The sequence below is a fragment of the Musca vetustissima genome, unplaced genomic scaffold (genome assembly GCF_032173495.1).
Source record: "Musca vetustissima isolate MV318-11 ecotype Yass unplaced genomic scaffold, APGP_CSIRO_Mvet_v1 utg36992, whole genome shotgun sequence".
NCBI classification, from domain to species: Eukaryota; Metazoa; Arthropoda; class Insecta; order Diptera; family Muscidae; genus Musca; species Musca vetustissima.
Window position 1 is genome coordinate 17822 of NW_026882674.1, and position 23316 is coordinate 41137.

Genomic DNA, 23316 nt, shown 5'->3' on the forward strand with positions numbered 1-23316 from the left:
CCAAATTGCAGCAAATTCGATTGAAAAACGTGCTCAAGAACCCCAAAATACTGAAAATTGGGGGTACCCTTATATGGGGGCTATCCGAAAAAATGGACCTATACTCATAATTTTTTGTGGAGAGATTTGCTGCGCAATCAGAACTCAAAGTACCAAATTTCAGCGAATTCGGTTGAAAAACGCGCTCAAGAACCCCAAAATACCGAAAATTGGGGGTACCCTTATATGAGGGCTACCCGAAAAAATCGACCTATATTTATAATTTTTTGTGGAGAGATTTGATACCCAATAAGAACTCAAAGTACTAAATTACTGCCAATTCGGTGAAAAAATGCGGTCAAAACCCCTCTAAAACTGAAAATTGGGAGGTACCGTTATATGGGGGCTACCAGAAAAAGTGGACCTAAAGTTATAATTTTTAGTTGAGACATTTGGTATCCAATAAGAGCCCATTTTACCAAATTTCAGCGAATTTGGTTGAAAAACGCGCTCAAGAACCCCAAAATACTGAAAATTTGGGGACATCCAAAAAAAGGGGCAGAATATTAATAATTTTTGGTAGCGAGATTTGTTACCATATACGACTACAAAATACCAAATTGCAGCAAATTCGGTTAAAAAACGTGCTCAAGAACCCCAAAATACTGAAAATTGGCGGTACCCTATATAGGGGCTATCCGAAAAAATGGACATATATTCAAAAAATTTTGTGGGGAGATTTGCTACCCAATAAGAACTCAAAGTACCAAATTTCAGAGAATTCGTTTGAAAAACATGTTCAAGAACCTCAAAATACCGAAAATTGGGGGGTCCCTTATATGGGAGCTATGCCTAAACGTGGACGACTCTATGCAAAATTTTGGGGCTCTATCTCAATTCGTTTAGACGCTAGAGTGATTACAAAAGACAAGCGGACATGCTTATATCGTCTTACAATTTTACGCTGATCAAGCATATATATACTTTATAGGGTCGGAAATGATTATTTCGATGCGTTACAAACGGAAAAAACATAACTAATATACCCTCCATACTTTGGTGGAGGGTATAAAAATTCGATTATCCTAGTTCATACGATAGCTATACACTCACAGAAAAACGTCCCAAAATTTGGATTCGATTGGGTTATTAGTTTTTGAGTTATCGTGTCCGCCATTCGCAACAACGCTGTTGGAATAAAAAAACGAGAGTTTGATAAGCCCACTTGCGGTCACTTGATGCCACAATAAATCGGCTATATCTTCAAAAATTGTTGAGATTTTCACTTAAAAATTTAAAGGGATATTCTTGAATTAGTGTACCGAGCATGGGAGGGTGGTCCCCATAAGTAATGATAACTTATGAATAAAATCATCATGCCACACGGAATCAAATGCAGCTTTGACGTCTAATAGGACCATTGCAGTTGACTTACCTAGATCAAAACAGTTTTTTACATTATTTCATATTCTGATAAGTGGTTGAATAGTATTGTGTTTGGAGCGAAACCCTAATTGTTGTGGAGGTACAATATCGAGATTTTCTAAAAATTCAACAATTGTTTTCTTAAATAATTATACCCTTCATCACACTGTGGTACAGGATATTATGTCTTTGTGCATATGCTTGTAACAGGCAAAAATAATCGAGATAGACCCATGGTTCCTTTTAAGAATATGCATAGAATCACTTTTTGAGTTGATTTATGCATGTCCGTCCGTCCGTCCGTCGGTCTGCCTGTCCATGTTAAATTGAAAACAAAGTACAGGTTGCATTTATTATTCGAATTGGATGAAATTTGGCACAGCTCATTCATTTGGCCCAAAGACGAACCCAATTGAAATAGGGAAAAATCGGTTCACATTTAGATATAGCTCCCATATATATTTTCGTCCGATTTAAGGTAAATGGTGCACAAAGTCCCTAACTAGCTTTCGATTTGCACGAAATTTGGCAGAGCACACTGAATTAAGTCTAGAATGATGTGTGCTAATTTTCTTAAAAATCGGTTCAGATTTAGATATAGCTTCCATACATATTTTCGTCTGATTTAAGACAAATGGTGCACCAAAGTCCCTATTTATTTTTCGATTTCCACGAAATTTTGCACAGCATACTGAATTAAGCCTAGAATGATGTGTGTTAAGTTTCGTGAAAATCAATTCAGATTTAGATATAGCTTCCATATATATTTTCGTCCGATTTCAGGTAAATGGTGCACCAAAGTCCCTAAATATCTTTCGATTTGCACTAAATTTGGCACGGCGTAATGAATTGAGTGTATAAAGACGTCTTCTAAGTTTCGTGAAAATCGGTTCAGATTTAGATATAGCTTCCATATATATTTTCGTCCGATTTAATGTAAATGGTGCACCAAAGAACCTATATATCTTTCGATTTGCACGAAATTTGGCATAGCGTACTGAATTGAGTCTAGAATGATGTGTGCTATGTTTCGTGAAAATCGGTTCAGATTTAGATATAGCCCTATATATATTTCTTCCGATTTAATGTAAGTGGTGCACCAAAGACCCTATATATACTTCGATTTGCGCGAAATTTGGCATAGCGTACGGAATTGAGTCTAGAATGATGTGTGCTATGTTTCGTGAAAATCGGTTCAGATTTAGATATAGCTCCCATATATATCTTCGTCCGATTTTCGATAAATGGTGCACCAAAGTCCCTATATACCTCTCGATTTGCACGTAACTTGGCAGCTCATACTGAAATAAGTCTAGTGTTAAGTTTCGTGAAAATCTGTTCAGATTTCGATATAGCTCCCATATTTATTTTCATCTGATTTAATGTAAATGGTGCAGCAAAGACCCTATATATGTCATAGCGCACGGAATTAGCTTTAGAATGATGTTACTAAGTTTCGTGAAAATCGGTTCAGATTTAGATATATATTTTCCTCCGATTTAATGTAAGTAGTGCACCAAAGTCCGAATAAATGTTTCGATTTGTACTAGATTTGAAAATTAAAATATATCACAAAGTTAACTTTTTCCTACATCATTTTGTTTTTATTTTTTTTTTAATTTTATTTTTAACTAACATTTTCATCTCCTTTTTTCTTCAAACTTAAACCTAAAACAACAACACAATTTGAGAGGAGAAAACAAAATTAACGTCAGTCCTCTTCGATACCATAATTGACCATATTCATAGCAACAGCATAATCCCAATCCCGCACATAGGGAAATTTATGGATGACAACCCAACGATTCGAGTCCATTTCGTAGTGGGCAATGAAGTCACCACATGTTGAATACAGCTGATTGTCGACGGTGAAAATCTCATAAAACTCCCGCTCTTCACCGAAGTCTATGACCTCCCAACGATTGGCACGCATATCATAACGTTCCATGCACATGCCCAAGCCTTCACAGCAATAGATGTTGTCACCCAACACGGCACTGGAACAGTAACCCTTCACATCGTTCATGGGTGCCAAAAATTGCCATGAATTCTCTCGCGGATCATAGCGTTCGAGGCAATTGTAGCTGCGTATCTCTTCTTCGCCACCCATCACATACATACATTCACCATGGACCACCGCTCCCATGGAGCTGCGATGCACCAGCATCGGTTTACAGAAATCCGATTTGTTCGTCGCCAAATTTAGATATTCCACCGAATTTGTAATGCCATTCGATGAATTTCCCCCAATGGCATACAGGCAGTCGTTGACAATTAGCGAACGGTGGTGCGATCTTTTAACCTGCAGCGGGGCCAGATCATGCCACTGATCGCGATATATATTATAGTAATAACAATTATTTGTACTTCGTCCAATACTGCCACCCTGAATGTACAATATATTTTTATGGGCTGCCAGGCTAATGGCAAAGGCCGGCCGCGGAGGTGGTTTCAGGGTCAACATTGTTCCTGTTTTCAGATCGTAACGACATGTCTCAGGATTTCGACCCATTTTATCCACCAAAAATATACGCCATTCAGAGCTACCCTCATAGTGTTGGACTTCGCTCAGCCACTGCGAGCAATCGTTTTGCTTTTGAAGGGTAGTCAGTGATCTGGTGACCTCGGCCGATACACACATGGGATGTATAAAGCGCAGGAGTTGTGACAGATATGATAGGCGTTGTTCGGGCATATATTCGGCCCAGCGTACAATTCCCTGGAGTATGGTATCGTCGGAGTGCATAAAGAGTTCGTTATTGCTGAGAATCGGTACCAACTGTAAAAGAAATAAAATATTTTACGAATTCTTAAATAAGATACGGAATTGTACCGATTATTTTTTCATTCTTTAAAAATCCACGCTTAGAAGCTCCAAACTTGATTTTTTAAGAATATTATTTTTTAAAAAATATATTTCATTTTTTAACCAATAATTAAGGCGTGGATTTTTTAAAAATTTAAAAAAAAAAATATTTTTTCAAGGCGTGGATTTTTTAAAAAAAAATTTTTTCAAGGCTTCGAATTTTTATACAATATTTTTTCAAGGCTTTGATTTTTTAAAAAAAATATTTTTCAAGGCTTGGATTTTTTAAAAAAATATTTTTTCAAGGCATTGTTTTATTTAAAAAAATATTTTTTCAAAGCTTGGATTTTAAAAAGATATTTTTTCAAGGCTTTGTTTTATTTAAAAAAATATTTTTTCAAGGCTTGGATTTTTTAAAAAAAAATTTTTCAAGGCTTTGTTTTATTTAAAAAAATATTTATTCAAGGCTTGGATTTTTTAAAAACTATTCTTTCAAGGAACAATTCAAGGCGTGGATTTTTCAAAAAAATATTTTTTCAAGGCGTGGATTTTTTAAAAAAATATTTTTTCAAGGCTTGGATTAAAAAAAAAATATTTTTTCAAGGCTTGGATTTTTAAAAAAATATTTTTTCAAGGCTTTGATTTTTAAAAAAAATATTTTTTAAAGGCATGGATTTTTAAAAAAAATATTTTTTCAAGGCTTGGAATTTTTAAAAACAAATATTTTTTCAAGGCGTAGATTTTTTAAAAAAATATTTTTTCAGGGGTCTATCAAAGGCGTAGATTTTCTAAAAAAATATATTTTTTTCAAGGGTCTATCAAAGGGGTGGATTTTTTAAAAAATATTTTTTCAAGTCGTGGATTTAGAAAAAATATATTTTTTCAAGGCTTCGATTTTTTTATACAATATTTTTTCAAGGCTTGGATTTAAAAAAAAATATATATTTTTTCAAGGGGTGGATTTTTTAAAAAAATATTTTTTCAAGGCTTTGGTTTTTTTAAAAAATATTTTTTCAATGCTTGGATTTTTTAAAAAAAAATATTTTTTTCAAATAACCTCAAGGCTTGGTTTTTTTAAAAAAATATTTTTTCGAGGCTTGGTTTTTTTAAAAAAATATTTTTTCAAGGCTAGGATTTTTTAAAAAAATATTTTTTCAAGGCTTTGATTTTAAACCAAAAAAATTTTTCAGGGCGTGGATTTTTTAAAAAAATATTTTCTCAATGCGTGGATTTTTTAAAACAATATTTTTCAAGGCTTGGATTTTTAATAAAAATATTTTTTCAAGGCTTGGATTTAAAAAAAAAACTATTGTTTCAAGGCTTCGATTTTTTAAAAAAATATTTTTTAAGGCTTGGATTTTTTTAAAAAAAAATATTTTTTCAAGGCTTCGATTTTTTAAAATAATATTTATTCAAGGCTTGGATTTTTTAAAAAAATATTTTTTCAAGGCTTGGTTTTTTTTAAAAAAAATATTTTTTCAAGGCGTGAATTTAAAAAACATATTTTTTCAAGGCTTGGATTTTTAAAAAATATATATCTTTTTAAAGTCTAAACAAGGCAAGGATTATAAATAATATTTTTTCAAAAAATTTCAAGACATAGATTTTTTAATAATAATTTTTCAAAAATTCTCAAGGGTTAGAGTTAAAAAAAAATCAAAGACCATCCAAGAGTTGGATTTTTCAAAAAAATATTTTTTCAAAGACCATCCAAGAGTTGGATATGTGTAAAAAATATTTGTCAAATCCAAAGTTTTTTTTACGATTTTCCTTACTCACCTCCTCATAGGACATTTCATAGAACTCCTCACACTGAACAACATCCTGAAAATGTGTGATAATATAATCTTTGGCCATTTCCAACAATATCTGATTATTTTGCTTCTCGGCAAAATGTTTGAAACCCAAACAATTCTCCGGATCCAATAGCTCGCCCATGTGTTCACCACACATATCCGATAAATGATCCAATTGTAGAAATGATGCGGTCTGCATTAGCTGTTGCACATAATCATCGCTAATATCCACCAGGCCGGTGTAAATAAATTCCACTACCAATTGCAGGCATTGCGTATCGATTTCGGGTAGATGTATTTCAGGTTGATCACTTTCAGGAAAATGGCCACTAAACATGGCCATAAAATAGGGACTGGCGGCAGCTAAAATGTTACGATGGGCAGATATGCGGGTACCATCACAGCCCAAGAGGACGACATCAGTGAACTGGAACAAACAGGAGAATTTTTTATTATTATTATTTTTTTTTTTTTGTTTTTTAATATTTTGGGAAACATCAAAAGTGTGGACCTATACTATACAGAGAGTATGTGTGGAACACTCACTCTCACACACACATCCCTTCATCCATACCTGTTCTCTTTTTCGAAACTCATTCAATTGCTGCAATAAATGACCACTTGTGCCCCGTATAAATGACCGCGGCTTCATTTGTTCCTGTTTGGTTAGGTCCACGCTGTTGTTGGTTTTCTTCGTTAGTGCCTCGGAGTTATCCATTTTTTCCATTTTCCAGCAAACATTTGTTTTGTTTGATATTCTCTGGTTGCTCCTATGTCCTATCCTGTCCTGACCTGTCACTTGTGTCAGCTGCTGTGTGTGGTATAATTGAATTATTTCGTTTCCCTTCTTCTTCTTATTCTTATTGTTAGTATAACAGTTAGAGGTATATCATTGACATTTAACGGACATGCGCATTTCTTATCTACCGTTATCTCTGGCAGCTGTTAGTTATTGTTGGCATATAACGGAAATTATTATCAAAAATTGAATGCTGCTCTTCTCTAAGAAGCGTAAAGGGAGAGGGGTGCATTTTGTTTGGCCTGCAAATAACCATATTTGGATTAATTAATTCAACATCTTAATTATCGCTTTTCAAACTTGATATTTGTTTGGGTTAACTACTAACGGACATTGAAATAAAGATACGAAAAAAAATGTAGCATATTTTTAGGCAAATATATTTTAGATTCACCAATGGGCTAGATTTCTTTTAAAAAATATTTTTCAAAGGTCATCCAAGGCGTGGATTTATAAAAGAATATTTTTTTTCAAATGCCATCTACGCCCAGACGAAGGAGGATCACTCTTGGTCCAAAGGTGTCAGATAAGGCTGGGTTTTTGGAAATTCGTACTAGAACGGTACGAAAAGTACTAAAAAGTGCTAAATAATAGTATTTGGCGAACCAGTAGAGCTAGAACTCTGAAATTTGGATTGAGGGTGACTGATGAAGTGTAGAATAGATGTAGCAAAAGGGTTTCTTTGAAATTCGAACTATAAGTATCCGAAAAGTACTGTAATGTACTAAATTTGGTACAAGATCTAGCGTGTGAATGGATTGAGCTAAAAACATGAAATTTGGAATGCAAAATAAGGTTGGGAAGTAGGGTCGATATCATGAGAGTTTGGAAAGCGTGTACTCATGTGTACGAAAAATACTATATGGTACTATATTTGGTACAAATTTGATTTGAAGGTACACACGGAGCTGGAATGCTGAAAATTTAAAGCAACAGTACCGTCGGAGTGTAGGATTTAGATATGTACGTAGTTTTGGACATTTTTTACTTATGTGTACGAAAAGTACTAAATTGTACTATAATTGGTACAATTTGGATTTGGGTGAACCGATAGAGCTGGAACAATGACATTTGGAGTTAGGATCATTGCAGGTATGATACAAAATGAAAAAATTCGCTGTTGCAAACATAAATTTACTGTGAAAAAAATTCATTTCGGAGGGGGGGGGGGCAGGCCCCCATTGCTCCCCCCCTGCGTACGTCCCTAATGTATACTAAATTTGGTACAATTTAAATTGTGGGTGAAACGATAGAGTTGAAATCATGAAATTTTGATTTAGGATCACTGTGGAAGTGTAGGATTAGGGTATTTAGGAAGTTTTGGATATTCGTACTACTGTGTACAAAATTTGGTACAATTCGAATTGTGGGTGAACCTAAGAAGTTGGAATCCTGAAACTTGGATTTAGAATCGCTATCGGTGTGTAGGATTAGGGTATGTAGGAAGTTTTGAAAATTGGTACTATTGTGTACTAAATTTTGTACAATTTGAATTGTGGGTGAACCGACAGTGTTGGAATCCTTAAACTTGGATTTTGTATCACTGTGGGGGTGTTGGTTTGGGGTAAGAAGGGAGTTCTGGAAATTCGTACTACTTTGTACTAAATTTGGTGCAATTTAAATTGTGGGCCAACCAATAAAGTTGGAATCTTGAAACTTTGATTTAGGATGACTGTGGAAGAGTAGGATGGGGTAAGAAGGAAGTTTTGGAAATTGGTACAACTATGTACTAAATTTGGTACAATTTGAATTGCGAGTGCACCAATAGAGTTGCAATCCTGAAACTTGAATTTAGGATCACTCCGGGGGTGTTGGTTTGGGGTAAGAAGGAGGTTTTGGAAATTCGTACTACTTTGTACTAAATTTGGTACAATTTGAACCGATAAAGTTGTAATCTTGAAACTTGGATTTAGGATGACTGTGGGAGAGTGGGATGGGGTATGTAGGAAGTTTTGGAAATTGGTACAACTATGTACTAAATTTGGTACAATTTGAATTGCGGGTACACCAATAGAGTTGGAATTCTGAAACTTGGATTTAGAATGGCTGTGGGAGTCTAGGTTTGGGGTAGGAAGGAGGTTTTGGAAATAAGTACTACTGTGTACTAAATTTGGTACAATTTGAATTGTGGGTGAACCGATAGTGTTGGAATCCTGAAACTTGGATTTAGGATCACTGTGGGGGTGTAGGATCGGGATATGCATGAAGTTTTGTTGGATGGTTGAACAGGGTATATAATGTAGAAATAATCTGTGCTAAATGGAAAATGAAATTTGGTACTAAATGGTACTCAAATTTAATTTATGATCGATATTATTGTGGATTTATTAAAGTTTTTTTTCAAAGGCCATCCAAGGCGTGGATTTATAAAAGAATATTTTTTTCAAAGGCCATCCAAGGCGTGGATTTATTAAAGAATATTTTTTTCAAAGGCCATCCAAGGCGTGGATTTATTAAAGAATATTTTTTTCAAAGGCCATCCAAGGCGTGGATTTATTAAAGAATATTTTTTTCAAAGGCCATCCAAGGCGTGGATTTATTAAAGAATATTTTTTTCAAAGGCCATCCAAGGCGTGGATTTATTAAAGAATATTTTTTTCAAAGGCCATCCAAGGCGTGGATTTATTAAAGAATATTTTTTTCAAAGGCCATCCAAGGCGTGGATTTATTAAAGAATATTTTTTTCAAAGGCCATCCAAGGCGTGGATTTATTAAAGAATATTTTTTTCAAAGGCCATCCAAGGCGTGGATTTATTAAAGAATATTTTTTTCAAAGGCCATCCAAGGCGTGGATTTATTAAAGAATATTTTTTTCAAAGATCCAGATAATTCTGGATTGGAGGTAGGTACTTCTGAAAAACCCTAATGTTTTTAAGTAACTAAATAAAAAACAGCATTATTTTTTTTTTAATTTTTATTTTTTTGTGATTTTTTTTATTGATTTGTGATTAAACAACTAACATTTTTGTTTCTCGAAAAAAAATAAAAGAGAGGAGGACAAGGCGAATACAAATAAAATATTTATATTTTTTGTTTAATCATAATTGTTATAATAATATTATTTAATTAATTAATAATAATAATAATGATAATTCAAGTATAACTTTTTACAGAAATATTGATGTGTTGTTGTTTATTTCTATGTTTTTGTTGTGAAAAAATATATATAATAAAATAGACATATTTATGTATATAAAAAAGAGAGTAAGGAAAAAAGTAAAAAAACATTGTTTTAGAAAAATAATTCCATAACTGTTTATTTGGATATTTAATTTAAAGAAAAAATAAACACATAGATTTATAATTACAAATTAATAATAATATTATTATTTTTTTTAATTTTTGGGGGGAGATGTAATAACTATATATTTTTATATATATTGTGTTAAATATTTTTATTCTTATTATTTATTAATGTTTTGTAAAATTATTTATTAAACATTATGTATATAATATAAATATATAAGAAAATAAAAAAACACATATAACAATATTAGAAAAAAATAGAGAGAGAGGGAGGAGGGGAGAGAATACAATTTACAATTTTAAAGCCGAAATTCAATACACCATTTAATATATTTAACATTGGTGTGGGGGGGAAATAATTTTCTTGTTGTTGTTGTTGTTTTAATTGCTACATAAAAATTTATATTACAGGAAATTATTAGTTTCGTTTTTGTTGTTTTTGATTCCAATATCCATCCATTCAATTTTTGTCAAACTTAATAATTGAAACAGTTTATTTTAATTTTTTTTTCGTTATATATAAACATAATAATTAACATATGTATGTATATATAAAATAATAAAAATTAAATAATGATATGATACAATTTGTTGTTGTTATTTTTTTATAATTTATAATATTGTTTTTTTTTTAATATTTTATAAATATTGTAAATATTTGTTTGTATAATTCGCTTTAACAATTTTATAGTTTTTTTTCAAATCTTCTTTTTCGTTAATTTCGTTTCCGTCTTTTTTTAAACTTCATAAACATTTATCGATAACATTCCATATATATGTATATGTATAGAGAGACTTTTTTATTGTATTTTGATTTAGTTATTATATATCAAGCAATAAAAAAATTATTTCCAATGGAAAAAAAACAAAGAAAATATTTTTAAAGATTTCGTTTTAATTTCATTTTTTAAAAAATGTTCTCTTTTTTAATTTTTTTATGTTTGGATTTGGTTTTCGTTTCGTTTTTTTTATATATAACACTGTGCTTGAAATTACAAGAATTTCTTCCTTAGAAAAAAATTTTGATTGAGGTTATGTTGCAGAGTGAGGTTATGTCTCAAATAAAAAATGATTTATTAAAGAGATGATTTAATTCAAAATGTTGTATTTGAAAAAATATTTAATTAAAATAAAATTATTGAAGTCAGTTTGTCACTAGGTAATGATAAAATATAATTACTTCGATTGGAAAATGCGCCTAGGATCACAAAAATACCTATAAAGGTGCTGGACTTAAATGTGGGGACTATATGATTTGACATTCAATGATAACCCAAAATAACCCAAATTCAATGATAACTTGAACCAATTCCGTTGAAAATATTGCTCTACATTGACAAAATATCGAAAAATGGGAGTACGGGCTACCCTAAAATATCGGTCAATATTGATAATTTTTTTCGTTTAAAAAATTTGACCGTAACTCTTAAAACTTTAAAAAATCGAAGTTCTGGTATATGGGATAAAATATCGGTCAATATTTATAATTTTTGGCAGGAAGATTTAAAACCGCATGAGAATTCCAAGTACCGAATTACAACCTTTTCGCTCAAAAATTTTTTTTCCGAAATACTTCAAACTTCGAAAAATCGGAGTATCGTTATATGGGGGCTACCCTGAAATATCGGTCAATATCGAAAAATCGAAGTACCGATATATGATGGTTACCCTGAAAAATCGGTCAATATTTATAATTTTTGGCAGGAAGGTGTAACACCTAATGGTAATTCCAAATACCGAATTACAACCCATTCTGTTGAAAAGCCTAACCAAAATTCTCAAAACTTCGAACAATCGGAGTAACGTTATATGGGGGCTACCCTGAAAAATTTATAATTTTTGGTAAGGAGATTTTCTACTTAAAGATAATTCAAAATACCAAATTTGAACAAATATGGTTCAAAAACTTATCCGATATTTACAAAATATCGAAAAATCGGAGTACCGTTATATGGGAGTTACCCTGAAATATTAGTCAATATTTATAATTTTTGGCAGGAAGGTTAAACACCTAATGATAGATTCCAAATACCGAATTACAACCAATTCGGTTGAAAAGCCTAACCAAAATTCTCAAGACTTCGAAAAATCGGAGTATCGTTATATGGGTGTTACCCTGAAATATCGGCCAATATTTATAATTTTTGGTAAGGCGATTTTCTACTTAAAGATAATCCAAAATACCAAATTTGAACAAATATGGTTCAAAAACTTATCCGATATTTACAAAATATCGAAAAATCGGAGTACCGTTATATGGTGGTTACCCTGAAAAATCGGTAAATATTTATAATTTTTGGCAGGAAGGTGTAACACCTAATGATAATTGCAAATACCGAGTTACTACCAATTCGGTTGAAAAACCTAACCAAAATTCTCAAGACTTCGAAAAATCGGAGTACCGTTATATTGTGGTTACCCTGAAAAATCGGTCAATATTTATAATTTTTGGCAGGAAGATTTAAAACCTAATGAGAATTCCAAATACCGAATTACAAATATTTCGGTTAAAAAATCTGACCATAATTCTCAAAACTTCGAAAAATCGGAGCACCGCTATATGGGAGTTACCCTGAAATATCGGCCAATATTTATAATTTTGGGTAAGGAGATTTTCTATCTAATTATAATCCCAAATAACAAATGTGAATAAATTAAGTTTAAAAACTTGCCCGAAATGTACAAAATATCGAAATACCGTTATATGGGGGCTACCCTGAAATATCGGCCAATATTTATAATTTTTGGTAGGAGGATTTTTTGTCTACAGAGAATTTAAAATATCAAGTCACAGCCAATTCGATTGAAAAACATGTCCATAATCCCCAAAATATCGAAAATTTGGAGACAACTATGTATGGGGTCTACCTCGAAACTTGAGCCAATATTGATCATTTTTGGCAGGAAGGTTTGCCACCCAATGAGAATCTAAAATATCAAATTACAACCAATTTTATTGAAAAACATGCCCATAATCCCCAACAAATATCGAAATTTGGGAGACACCTTTGTATGGGGGCTACCTCGAAACTTGAGCCAATATTGATCATTTTTGGCAGGAAGGTTTGCCACCCAATGAGAATCCAAAATTACTGCTAATTTGATTGAAAAACAGGCCCAAAATCCACCAAAAATATCGAAAATCGGAGTTACCCTCATATGGGAGCTATCCTGAAACTTGGTCCAATATTGATGATTTTTGGAGGGATAATTTACTACCCATTGAGAATCCAAAATATGAAATTACAGCCAAATTAATTGAAAAACACGCCCAAGCTCCTCAAAATATCGCGATTTGAGAGGTAACATTCTATGGGGGCTACCCGGAAACTTGGGCCAATATTGATTATTTTTGGTAGGAATATTCTCTACCTAAAGAGAATCTAAAATATTAAATTACAACCAATTTTATTGAAAAACAGGCCCAAAATCCCCCAAAATATCTACCCAGTGAGAATCCAAAATGTTACAAAATACAACCAAATCGATTGAAAAACATGCCCGAAATCCTCAAAAATCCGAAAACTTGGAGGTACTCTTATATGGGGGCTACCCCGAAACTTGGGCCAATATTGATAATTTTCGGCAGGAAGGTTTTTTACCCAATGAGCATCCAAAATATCAAATAACAACCAATTCGTTGGAAAAATGTGTCCAAAATCTTCAAAATACCAAATATTGCGGGATACCATTATATGGGGACTATAACAAAACGTGAACCGTTATATTCCATTTTCAATACGAAACATCCTAGGAGTAGTACCAATGTCTGTGCAAAATTTTAAAGGTATATCTAGAATATTTTTACAATATTTGTCTTAAGACAGATTTTGTTAAATTATAAATTTTGAAAAAAGTATCTTAAATAAATTTAAATAAATAATTTCGAAACCCAATGTATTTTCGAATCATACATAACCTTTAAGAGCACATTCTTAGCTTTTCAAAACATTTCTGAATTTTAAAATCGTTTTGGAAATAATCACTCTGAGGTATACAAACTAAACAGGATTTTTTATGTGACATTTTTGTTATTTAACTGACATAACCTCACTTTTTGGGGGATTTTTGGTTTTTTTTTAATATAATTTAAATTTTAAATTTTAAAATCGGTTTGGAAATAATCACTCTGTGGTATACAAACTAAAAAGGACTTTTTATGTGACATTTTTGTTATTGAACTGACATAACCTTACTTTTTAGGAGATTTTAGGTTTTTTTAAATATAATTTAAATACAGACAGTATGTAATCTCATTAGAGAACTTCATTAATTTAAAAATCTCTTAAAAATAAAGCACAATGTTATAATAATGATATAGAGAAATATTTGTATGTAGAGAGACAGATAGCATTAAAAAGCTTAGCTGAGATTTTGTATAGGTTTTTTTTCAAAAAAATTGAGACAGATTTTTTCTTTTTATTTTCATTTTTTGTATGTATGTATATAAAAAATGTAATTAACACCAATTACAAAATTCTTTTTCATAATAATTATTATTAGTTAAAAAAAACACTTTTAGAAAATGTTTAAAAATTTGTTGTCACCATTTTGTTCTCTACATTTCTTTTCTTAACAGTTTTGGTTTTTTTGTCTTTTTGAGGAATAATATTAATAGGTTAGGTTATATAATAAATATACGAAATATAGAAAAGGCATTGTAACATACAAACAAACATACAAATTTTTCAAAAATACATTATTAATTAACTTGGTTAACAAATATGTATTAGTTTGTGTGTAAAGTGGGTGGGGGTGGGGAGTGTATTGTGTTTGATTGTGTTAGTTTTCTTTTTTAATTGGGGGGTTTTTTTCAAGCATAAGCCCTTAATTACTAACAATAACAACAATTTGTTGGTTTGTCCATCTGCTTCTTCTTCTTCGTCGTATTTTCATTTTTTGTTAGCTTTTGCTATTTTTCTTTTGTCTTTGTTCGTTTAGTTTCAGACACAACTGAATTTGATACCATCATCACTGGAATAACAATTCTGACAATGTAATTTGTGATTGCGCACCCGAACATCGGTACCGTTTAGGCCATCGCCCAGCTGGACATGGCAGACACAGCATTTGAAACAATTAATGTGATAAAATAGCAAAAGTGATTCAATAATCATGGCAGCTCCACGTCCTGTTAGAAAAAACGAAAATCAAAAATTAAAAAATTAAAAAAAAATAATAATAATAATAATAAAAATTAAATAATAATAATAAATTTAAAAAATAATAATAAAATTAAAAATAAATAAAATTGTAGAATAAAAAAATGAATTAAAATAAATATAAAAAATTAAGAAATAATCTGCAGGTTGGTTGTTGAAATTTAGAGTTTTTGCTGGTTGTTGTATTTTCAAAATAATAAAAATTAAAAATATATATTTTTAATAAAAATGTTATATTAATTTTAATATTAAAAAATTAAAAAAAAAATATTTTTTTAATATTAAAACGTTAAAAATATATATATTTTTTTTTTCAAATTTAGAGTTATTGCTGGTTGCTGTAATTTTATAATTTTTCAGTACTAAAAAATTAAAAAAATAATAATAATATTTTTTTAATATAAAAAAAACATATTTTTTACATATTTATTTTTTTATATTAAAAAGTTAAAAAAACGTATATATATTTTTTTAATAATTATTTTTTTAAAATATTATTTTTTTTAATAATTATTTTTTTTAATTAAAATTTCCTAATTCTCAAATCAATACTAATTTAAATTTCCAATTAAAATTAAGAAATAATCTGCAGGTTGGTTGTTGAAATTTAGAGTTTTTGCTGTTTGTTGTATTTTCAAAACTAATAAAAATTAAAAATATATATTTTTAATAAAAATTTTACATTAATTTTAATATTAAAAAAAATATTTTGTTAATATTAAAAAGTTAAAAAAATATATATATATATTTTTTTTAAATTTAGAGTTATTGCTGGTTGCTGTATTTTTATTATTTTTCAATACTAAAAAAATTAAAAAATAATGATAAATAATAATATTTTTTTAATATTAAAAAAACATATTTTTTACATATTTATTTTTTTAATATTAAAAAGTTAAAAAAACGTATATATATTTTTTTAATAATTAATTTTTCAAGGGTTAAATTTTTTAATAATTATTTTTTTTTAATAATTATTTTTTTTTTTCAATTAAAATTTCCTAATTCTCAAATCAATACTAATTTAAATTTCCAATTAAAATTAAGAAATAATCTGCAGGTTGGTTGTTGGAATTTAGAGTTTTTGCTGGTTGTTGTATTAATAAAATTAAAATAATAAAAATTAAAAATATATATTTTTAATAAAAATTTTATATTAATTTTAATATTAAAAAATTAAAAAAAATATTGTTTTAATATTAAAAAGTTAAAAAAAATATATATATTTTTTTCAAATTTAGAGTTATTGCTGGTTGCTGTAATTTTATTATTTTTCAATACTAAAAAAATTAAAAAAAATAATAATAAATAATAATATTTTTTTAATATTAAAAAAACATATTTTTTACTTATTTATTTTTTTTTAATATTAAAAAGTTAAAAAAGTATATATATTTTTTTTAATAATTAATTTTTTTTAATAATTATTTTTTTTTTAATTAAAATTTCCGCTTGATAGTCTACTACTAATTCTCAAATCAATACTAATATAAATTTCCAATTAATTTTTTAATTAAAAAAAATAATAATAAATTTTTCATTAACAAAATTTGAAGCTCACATTGAAACCGTTTAATTTAATTTATTGTTATATTTGTTTCCATTATTCAGGAGGGAATTATTGTTGTTGTGATTTATTTCATTAATTAGTTTGATGGTGGGTTTAATTCATTAGATTGGCAGTCAAATCAGACTTATTTATCATTTATCATTGATATTTAATTATAATTTTCGTTGTATTTTTTCGGTTAATTATTTTTAATTGGTAAAAAATTTATTCAGCATTTCGTTTTGATTATAAAAAAACAACTATCTAACTTAAACCCAGACAATATATTTTAATTCGCGATGGGTATGGCGACATTTGTCATCAGTGCAACCCAAATCTGAGATTAAAAAAGAAAACATAATTTTAAAATTATAAAAATCAAAAAAATTAGAAATAAAAAAATAACATTTAAAATTTGTTAATCCGTTCAGACATGTAACAAGAAGGGAGAGAGAATATAGGAAAAATTAAATTATTTTCAATTTTATTATATACAAATATTCAAAATTACATTGAATGTTATGAGTGAATGCACTGAGTGAATTTTAAATGTTGAAATTTACAACTAATAATTAGTTGTTTTTTTTTATAAAAACAACAAACTGGGATTAAGCCTGACTATTTTGCAAAAACGAAATTTACAATATTTTGAAGACGAATTCAAAGATCGAACTATCATTGAATGATGATATTGGGTTTTTGACACTAAATGATATTGGAATTTTAACACTAAAAATTATGAAATTTTCAAGACAATTTTTTTCTAAATGGCAATTAGAGGTGAAATCAAGTGCATTGTAAAGCATACTTTTAGGAGTAAATAAACAAATGTTTGGAATTTTAGATTTTAATTGATTGTTTTCAAGTAGCCAAAGTCGTGGACATTTTTAGGAATATTTTTTCGAGAAGCCATAGGTGTGTATTAGTTAAAGATTTTTTTTCAGGGATTTAAAAGTTTTTATTAATTAAAGAATTTTTTATGAAAGCCAAAGGCGTTGTTTTCTCAGTAATAACTTTCTAGGAACTATAGGGCCTGGATATTTTTAAGAATATTTTTTCGGTTAGTCAAAGGCGTTGATTTTTGGATGAATATTTTTTGGATTTTAATGGTTTTTTTTTTCAAGGATCCAAAGTCGTGGACATTTTTAGGAATATCTTTTTGTGGGAGCACAAGGTGCGGGGTTTAAAAAAATATTATTTGGCCCAAGAACGAACTTTATTGAAATTTGAGAAAATCGGTTCAGATTTATATAGTTTCGTCCGATTTTATGTGAATGATGCATCAAACTCCCAATATTTGTCCGATTGGGACAAAATTTTGCACAGACTAGTGAATTATCGGTCCAGATTTAGATATAGCTCCCATATATAGTTGCGTCCGATTTTTTGTGAATGATACACCAAACTCCCAATATTTGTGCGATTAGGACAAAATTCTGCACAGAGTACTGAATTAGGTCCAGATTGATGTCTGCAAAGTTTTTTTTTTTTAAATCGGTTCAGATTTAGATATAGCTCCCATATATAGTTTCGTCCGATTTTAGGTAAATAGTGCACCAAACTCCCAATATTTGTCCGATTGGAACGAAATTTTGCACAGCGCACTGAATCAGGTCCAGACTGATGTCTGCGAAGTTTGGTTAAAATCGATTCAGATTTAGATATAGCTCCTATATAGTTTCGTCCGATTTTAGGTAAATGGTGCACTAAACTTCCAATTTTTGTCCAATTGGGACACAATTTTGCACAGACTTCTGAATTAGGTTCAGATTGATGTCTGCGAAGTTTTGTTAAAATCGATTCAGATTTAAATATAGCTCCCACACACAGGTGTAGGTCAAATACGTTTATAAAAAAAAAACAATCCCAAGGTTTGCAAAGATCTGTTGGCTACATAATATCTCTGGTTGCACTTCTATGGTAAATATTTAAAAAGTAGCTACAAATCTACAACTTTTCAAGACATTTAGGAACTTAATGGAACTTCGATATATGAAACGATTTTTGAATGCATCGGCTGACTGACTGATCGACTGATTTAATTTGATTTGACGATTACGATTTCGAATAACAACAAAAATTTATTTTTGCAGCAAACACTCACAACCAACATAGGTGCAGTAGTAGTAGTTACCTAATTCGTCGCCGCAATGGGAGCATTTCTTTTTGCCACTGACACTCAAAACCTTATCCTGGTTTTGGGAGTTAGTCATTTGGTTTAACTGGCCATTGGATGAGGATGATGTCATTGTGGTATGGCGGTGTGTTGTCGATGCTGTTGTAATTAAATTGTTATGGGTGGTGTTGGTGGAGGTGGTGCAGGAGGATGTGTTTGATGACTGTGGGATTTGAGTTCCTTTCTGGTTGCTGCTGCCGCTGCTGTTGTATTGATGATATTGAGAGGCAGCATGCAAGGGACTTTTATCCAAATTATTGCTGTAAATGAAAAAGAAAAGAAAATTCATCAATAAAAAAGTAGCTGTAGTTCGAGACGGCACACCCAGCTCACCGTTTACGTTCCCCAATGCCTTTGCTTTGCACCCTTTCGGTAAGGGTTTGTATTATGGAATCCGGCAAGGGTTTGCCATTGGAAGTGGCCGTTCCATTTGTTAGCTTATTAGCCGGATTGCTGGTATGGGTTGGTGTATTGGAGGATGATTGCACACGTCTCTGTTGCTGCTGTTCCACCAAACGCCGTTGTTCAGCTTCTTGGACTAGCCAATGATTATTGCTGTGACCATGATAGGCATCTGGCATTGATTTCCGTTTTTGCTGATAGGCCGACATCCAGGCCGGATCATTGGTCAAATTACTGTCATACGATTTGCGTTGCTGTACTTGGACCCAACCATCGGTGTATTTGGGTTTGGGTGTGGCACTGAGAGCATGCAGGGTATTACGTGACATATTGCCGGGATATAGAGATTGATTGACTGTTGCCTGTGGCAGCTGTTGGCCATTGACGGCTGTGTTTAGATTTTGTTCCGATTGATGATGATGGTGTTGTTGCTGCTGCTGTTGATAATTGGAATAGATGTGTGGCGCTCCACCACGAGGAGCAGCTGTGGGTGCTATCTTCACCAAAGATCCACCAAATTGTTGAGAATTCAGAGAGTGTCTTTGGCGTGCTACATAATCCGTGGCATCTACGGCCAAAACACCACCACCATTGTGGACCATGCCATTAGTAGCGCTGTTGTTATTGGTATTGGTATTTATATGCATTGCCCTCATGGGTTTTGAGGGCGGTACCGGTGGTGGCTGCATCATACGCTTGGAGAATTCATTTATATCCGACATCGATTTACGATAATCGGTATCCATTTGGTAATATTGTTGTTGTAAATTTGGAATATTAGCATAAATTTGTTGATGTGTCGACGAGGAGGGGATGGTCTGCTGTGACTGGGCCTGTGTTTGATTGAAATGACCCGGATAGCCATTCATTTGATAACCATTGTGTTCAATATTCAAATTACCACCACCCGATGGCACAGTCATGGCGCCCAAACCATTCAGATCTTGTAGAGATCTACGATTTGCTGACATTAACATTTTGGCACCATGTTGCAGCTCACGTCGGGCCATATTTTCACGCAACATTAGATTTTCTCTTTGTCTCTTTAGCTCTTCCTGTTCCAATTGCAGCAATTCACGTTCAACGCGTAACACCTCCTCCTGTTCACGAATTTTCTCTTCGATCGAAAGCATTTTAGCATTGGCCGTAGCTGTGGCTTCGGTCAGCGATTGGGTGGCAGCTGCTGCCACCGTAGCTGATTCTGTCCATGATTCTGCGGAATTACCCTTCACAGTTTGTAGCAGTGGTGTGGGGGCCACCGTGAGTAGACCATCATTTTGATAAATCATATCATTGGTAGGTGGATCTAAAGTGATGGGGGTCTGGAGGGTTAGCGGTGATGTTGCATCATCATCATGTGGTTCATTTTCCTCCGATGAATTGGTATAGTGTTCACTACTCTGGCGGGAGTGATTTTCAGATACACCCGAGTCACGACTTTCGCCTAAAAGGAAAATGGAGAAATAAAAAGGGGTAATTAAAAGAGGGGCAAATTGGGGGTAAATCCAAAAATAGGTGGATATTTTAAGGAATACATTCAGGGACCTACAATAACATTGGATATTCTAAGGAATATTTTCAGGGGCGAACAAAAAGCTTGGATATTGTAAAGAATATTTTCAGGGGGCTTCAATAAACGTGATTGTTTTGAAGTGACCACCTACAAATGTGGATATTTTAAAGAATATTTTTAGGGGTCTACAATAAGTGTGGATATTTTTAATGTATATTTTCAGGGATCTACTATAAGTGTGGATTTGTTGAAGAATATTTTTCAGAGACCTACAGGAACTGTGGATTTTTTTAAGGGCCGTCTATAATATTTTAAAGAATATGTTCTGGGCCTGCAATAAGTTCGAATTTGTTAAAACGTTAATTTTATAAAAAATATTTTCCGGGGAATTTGTTTAAGGAATATTTCCAGGGGTCTACAATAAGCGTAGATATTTCAAAGAATATTTTCAGCGGCATAAAATAAGCGTGGAAGTTGTACAGAATATTTTCAGGGATCTACAACAATCGATATTTTTTTAAAGAATACTTTCTGGGGCCAACAAAAAGCGTAGGTATTTTAAGGAATATTTTCAGGGGCCTACAATAACCGTAGATATTTTAAAGGATATGTTCAGGGGAATTTTTTGAAGAATATTATCAGGCGCCTACAATAAGTGTGGATTTTCTTAAAGTATACTTTCGGGGCCCTACAACAAGCGTGCATTTTTAAAATAATATTTTGAGGGACCTACAACAAGCGAGGATTTTTATAGAATATTTTCAGGGACCTATAACAAGCGTAGCATTTTCATAGAATATTTTCAGGGGCCCATAACAAATGAGAATTCTTTAAAGAATATTTTCAGGGATTTTTTTTCGTCAGAATTTAACATTTCCTTATGTGTTCACCCTTAACCTTTCGTCAACTACTAAGTGGATTACAAAACCCAGAACAAATGACCGAAGAAAAAATTAAAAAAACAACAATGACAACAAAAACAATTCCATTACAAACCAAGTCAACATGTAGGCAAAGCCGAAGCATGTTAGGCAGGTATTCAAAATAGAAAAAAAAATCAAAACTATTCTATGGCACAACAATGTTGTATTACTAAGTAGTTCGGTTGGTGACCTGACCTGACCTGTGAATAATGTGTACTTAATTAATATTGAGAAAGAAAAATCTCCCCACCAAAAATTATTAATATTGACACAAGTTCGGGGGTAGACTCCATAAACGGTAGCGCCCAATATTCGGTATTTTGGGGCGTTTAGGCACGATCTCCATATCAAAACCAAAGTGGTTGCAATTTGACACTTCAGGCTCCGCCCTTCTTTGGGCACTTTCAATATTCTTTAAGCAGTAAATACCTCCTGACTGAAATTTTTTACAGGTTAATTTTTATTAGTCAAGTGCCTGTCATTTGGAAATTCGGATTCTCAGAGGATAGAAGGCATCCTGACTGTAGGTATTTCAAAGGTACTATACACATATTCCAACAGAAGTGCCTATTATTTGGAGATTGGGTTTCTAAGAGGATAAAAGGAACCCATTGCAGAATATTTCCCTACAGAAATGCCTGTTATTTGGAGGTTCGGGTTATTAGATGATATAAGATATCCTGGCGGAAAATTTCCTGTATAGACGGGGTATTTTCTAACCGAAGTTGTTATAATTTCAACAACATTTTCATGAAAATTTTAGAACCATTTCAAATCTAAAAATTTAAATAATTTCAAACTTACCCGTATCCGAACTGTCACACAATCCAGCCTTTAAGTACATTTGTTTCTCCAAGCGCCGCTCCTCCTGCAGCAACTGGGCCATATCGGGTGGTGGCGCGACCGTCAATTCCAAATACGAATCATCATCATCCATTGAGCTGCCTTCGATACCCAAAAAACTGGAACGTTTATTGCGTAGCTCTTTCTTAATGCGCTTGGTGGAATTCATGCGCTTCATCGGAGGCGAAGGATGATCTGGATGAAGTGGTTGCGATTGTTGTTGTTGCTGCTGCTGATATTGTAGATGATGATTGAGTTGATGTCGGGTCAGTGTTTCATACGTATTTTCCGATGATGAATAAGTATCGGTGGTATGGCTACTGTCGACATCATCGAATAGTGGTGGACTTTCAATGGGTGGTGGTGGTGGTTTTTCTTTGGGAGGTTCCAAATGGGTGGAGGATTCTTCGCCGCCGAGGCCATTGCCATTAAAGAAAATCTCAATATTTTCATAGACCGGTATGGGTTTCAAATGTTTGGGAGCATCATAATAGGGTTCACAGGATTTTGGTACTTGATAATAGGGTTCAATGGGTTCGATCAATTGGCTGAGGGTGGAATCGGGAACATCAGTGGTGGTGGTGTTGGTGTTCATGTTGTTGTTGCTGCTATTCATGTTTGCTTTAGTCTGTTCAATGGGTACATTTTCACTAAACATTGTGGTGGTATTGTTGTTGCTGTTGTTGGTTGTTTTTGT

General features: G+C 31.9%; 2 protein-coding genes across 2 annotated transcripts; both read right to left on the minus strand.

Moving 5' to 3' along the window:
- Nucleotides 1-3106: 3106 nt before the first annotated feature.
- On the minus strand, nucleotides 3107-6761 carry LOC133329280 (kelch-like protein diablo). Its single transcript, XM_061537770.1, has 3 exons — nucleotides 6581-6761; nucleotides 5990-6433; nucleotides 3107-4183 (listed from the first exon to the last, which is right to left on the minus strand). The coding sequence occupies exons 1-3, from the start codon at nucleotides 6731-6733 to the stop codon at nucleotides 3116-3118; spliced, it is 1665 nt and encodes a 554-aa protein (XP_061393754.1). The 5' UTR covers nucleotides 6734-6761; the 3' UTR covers nucleotides 3107-3115.
- Nucleotides 6762-14962: 8201 nt separating this feature from the next.
- LOC133329279 (uncharacterized) lies at nucleotides 14963-23277 on the minus strand. The gene is made up of 4 exons (XM_061537769.1): nucleotides 22581-23277; nucleotides 19272-20784; nucleotides 18897-19198; nucleotides 14963-15182 (listed from the first exon to the last, which is right to left on the minus strand). The coding sequence occupies exons 1-4, from the start codon at nucleotides 23275-23277 to the stop codon at nucleotides 14995-14997; spliced, it is 2700 nt and encodes an 899-aa protein (XP_061393753.1). The 3' UTR covers nucleotides 14963-14994.
- Between the last annotated feature and the right edge of the window lie 39 nt (nucleotides 23278-23316).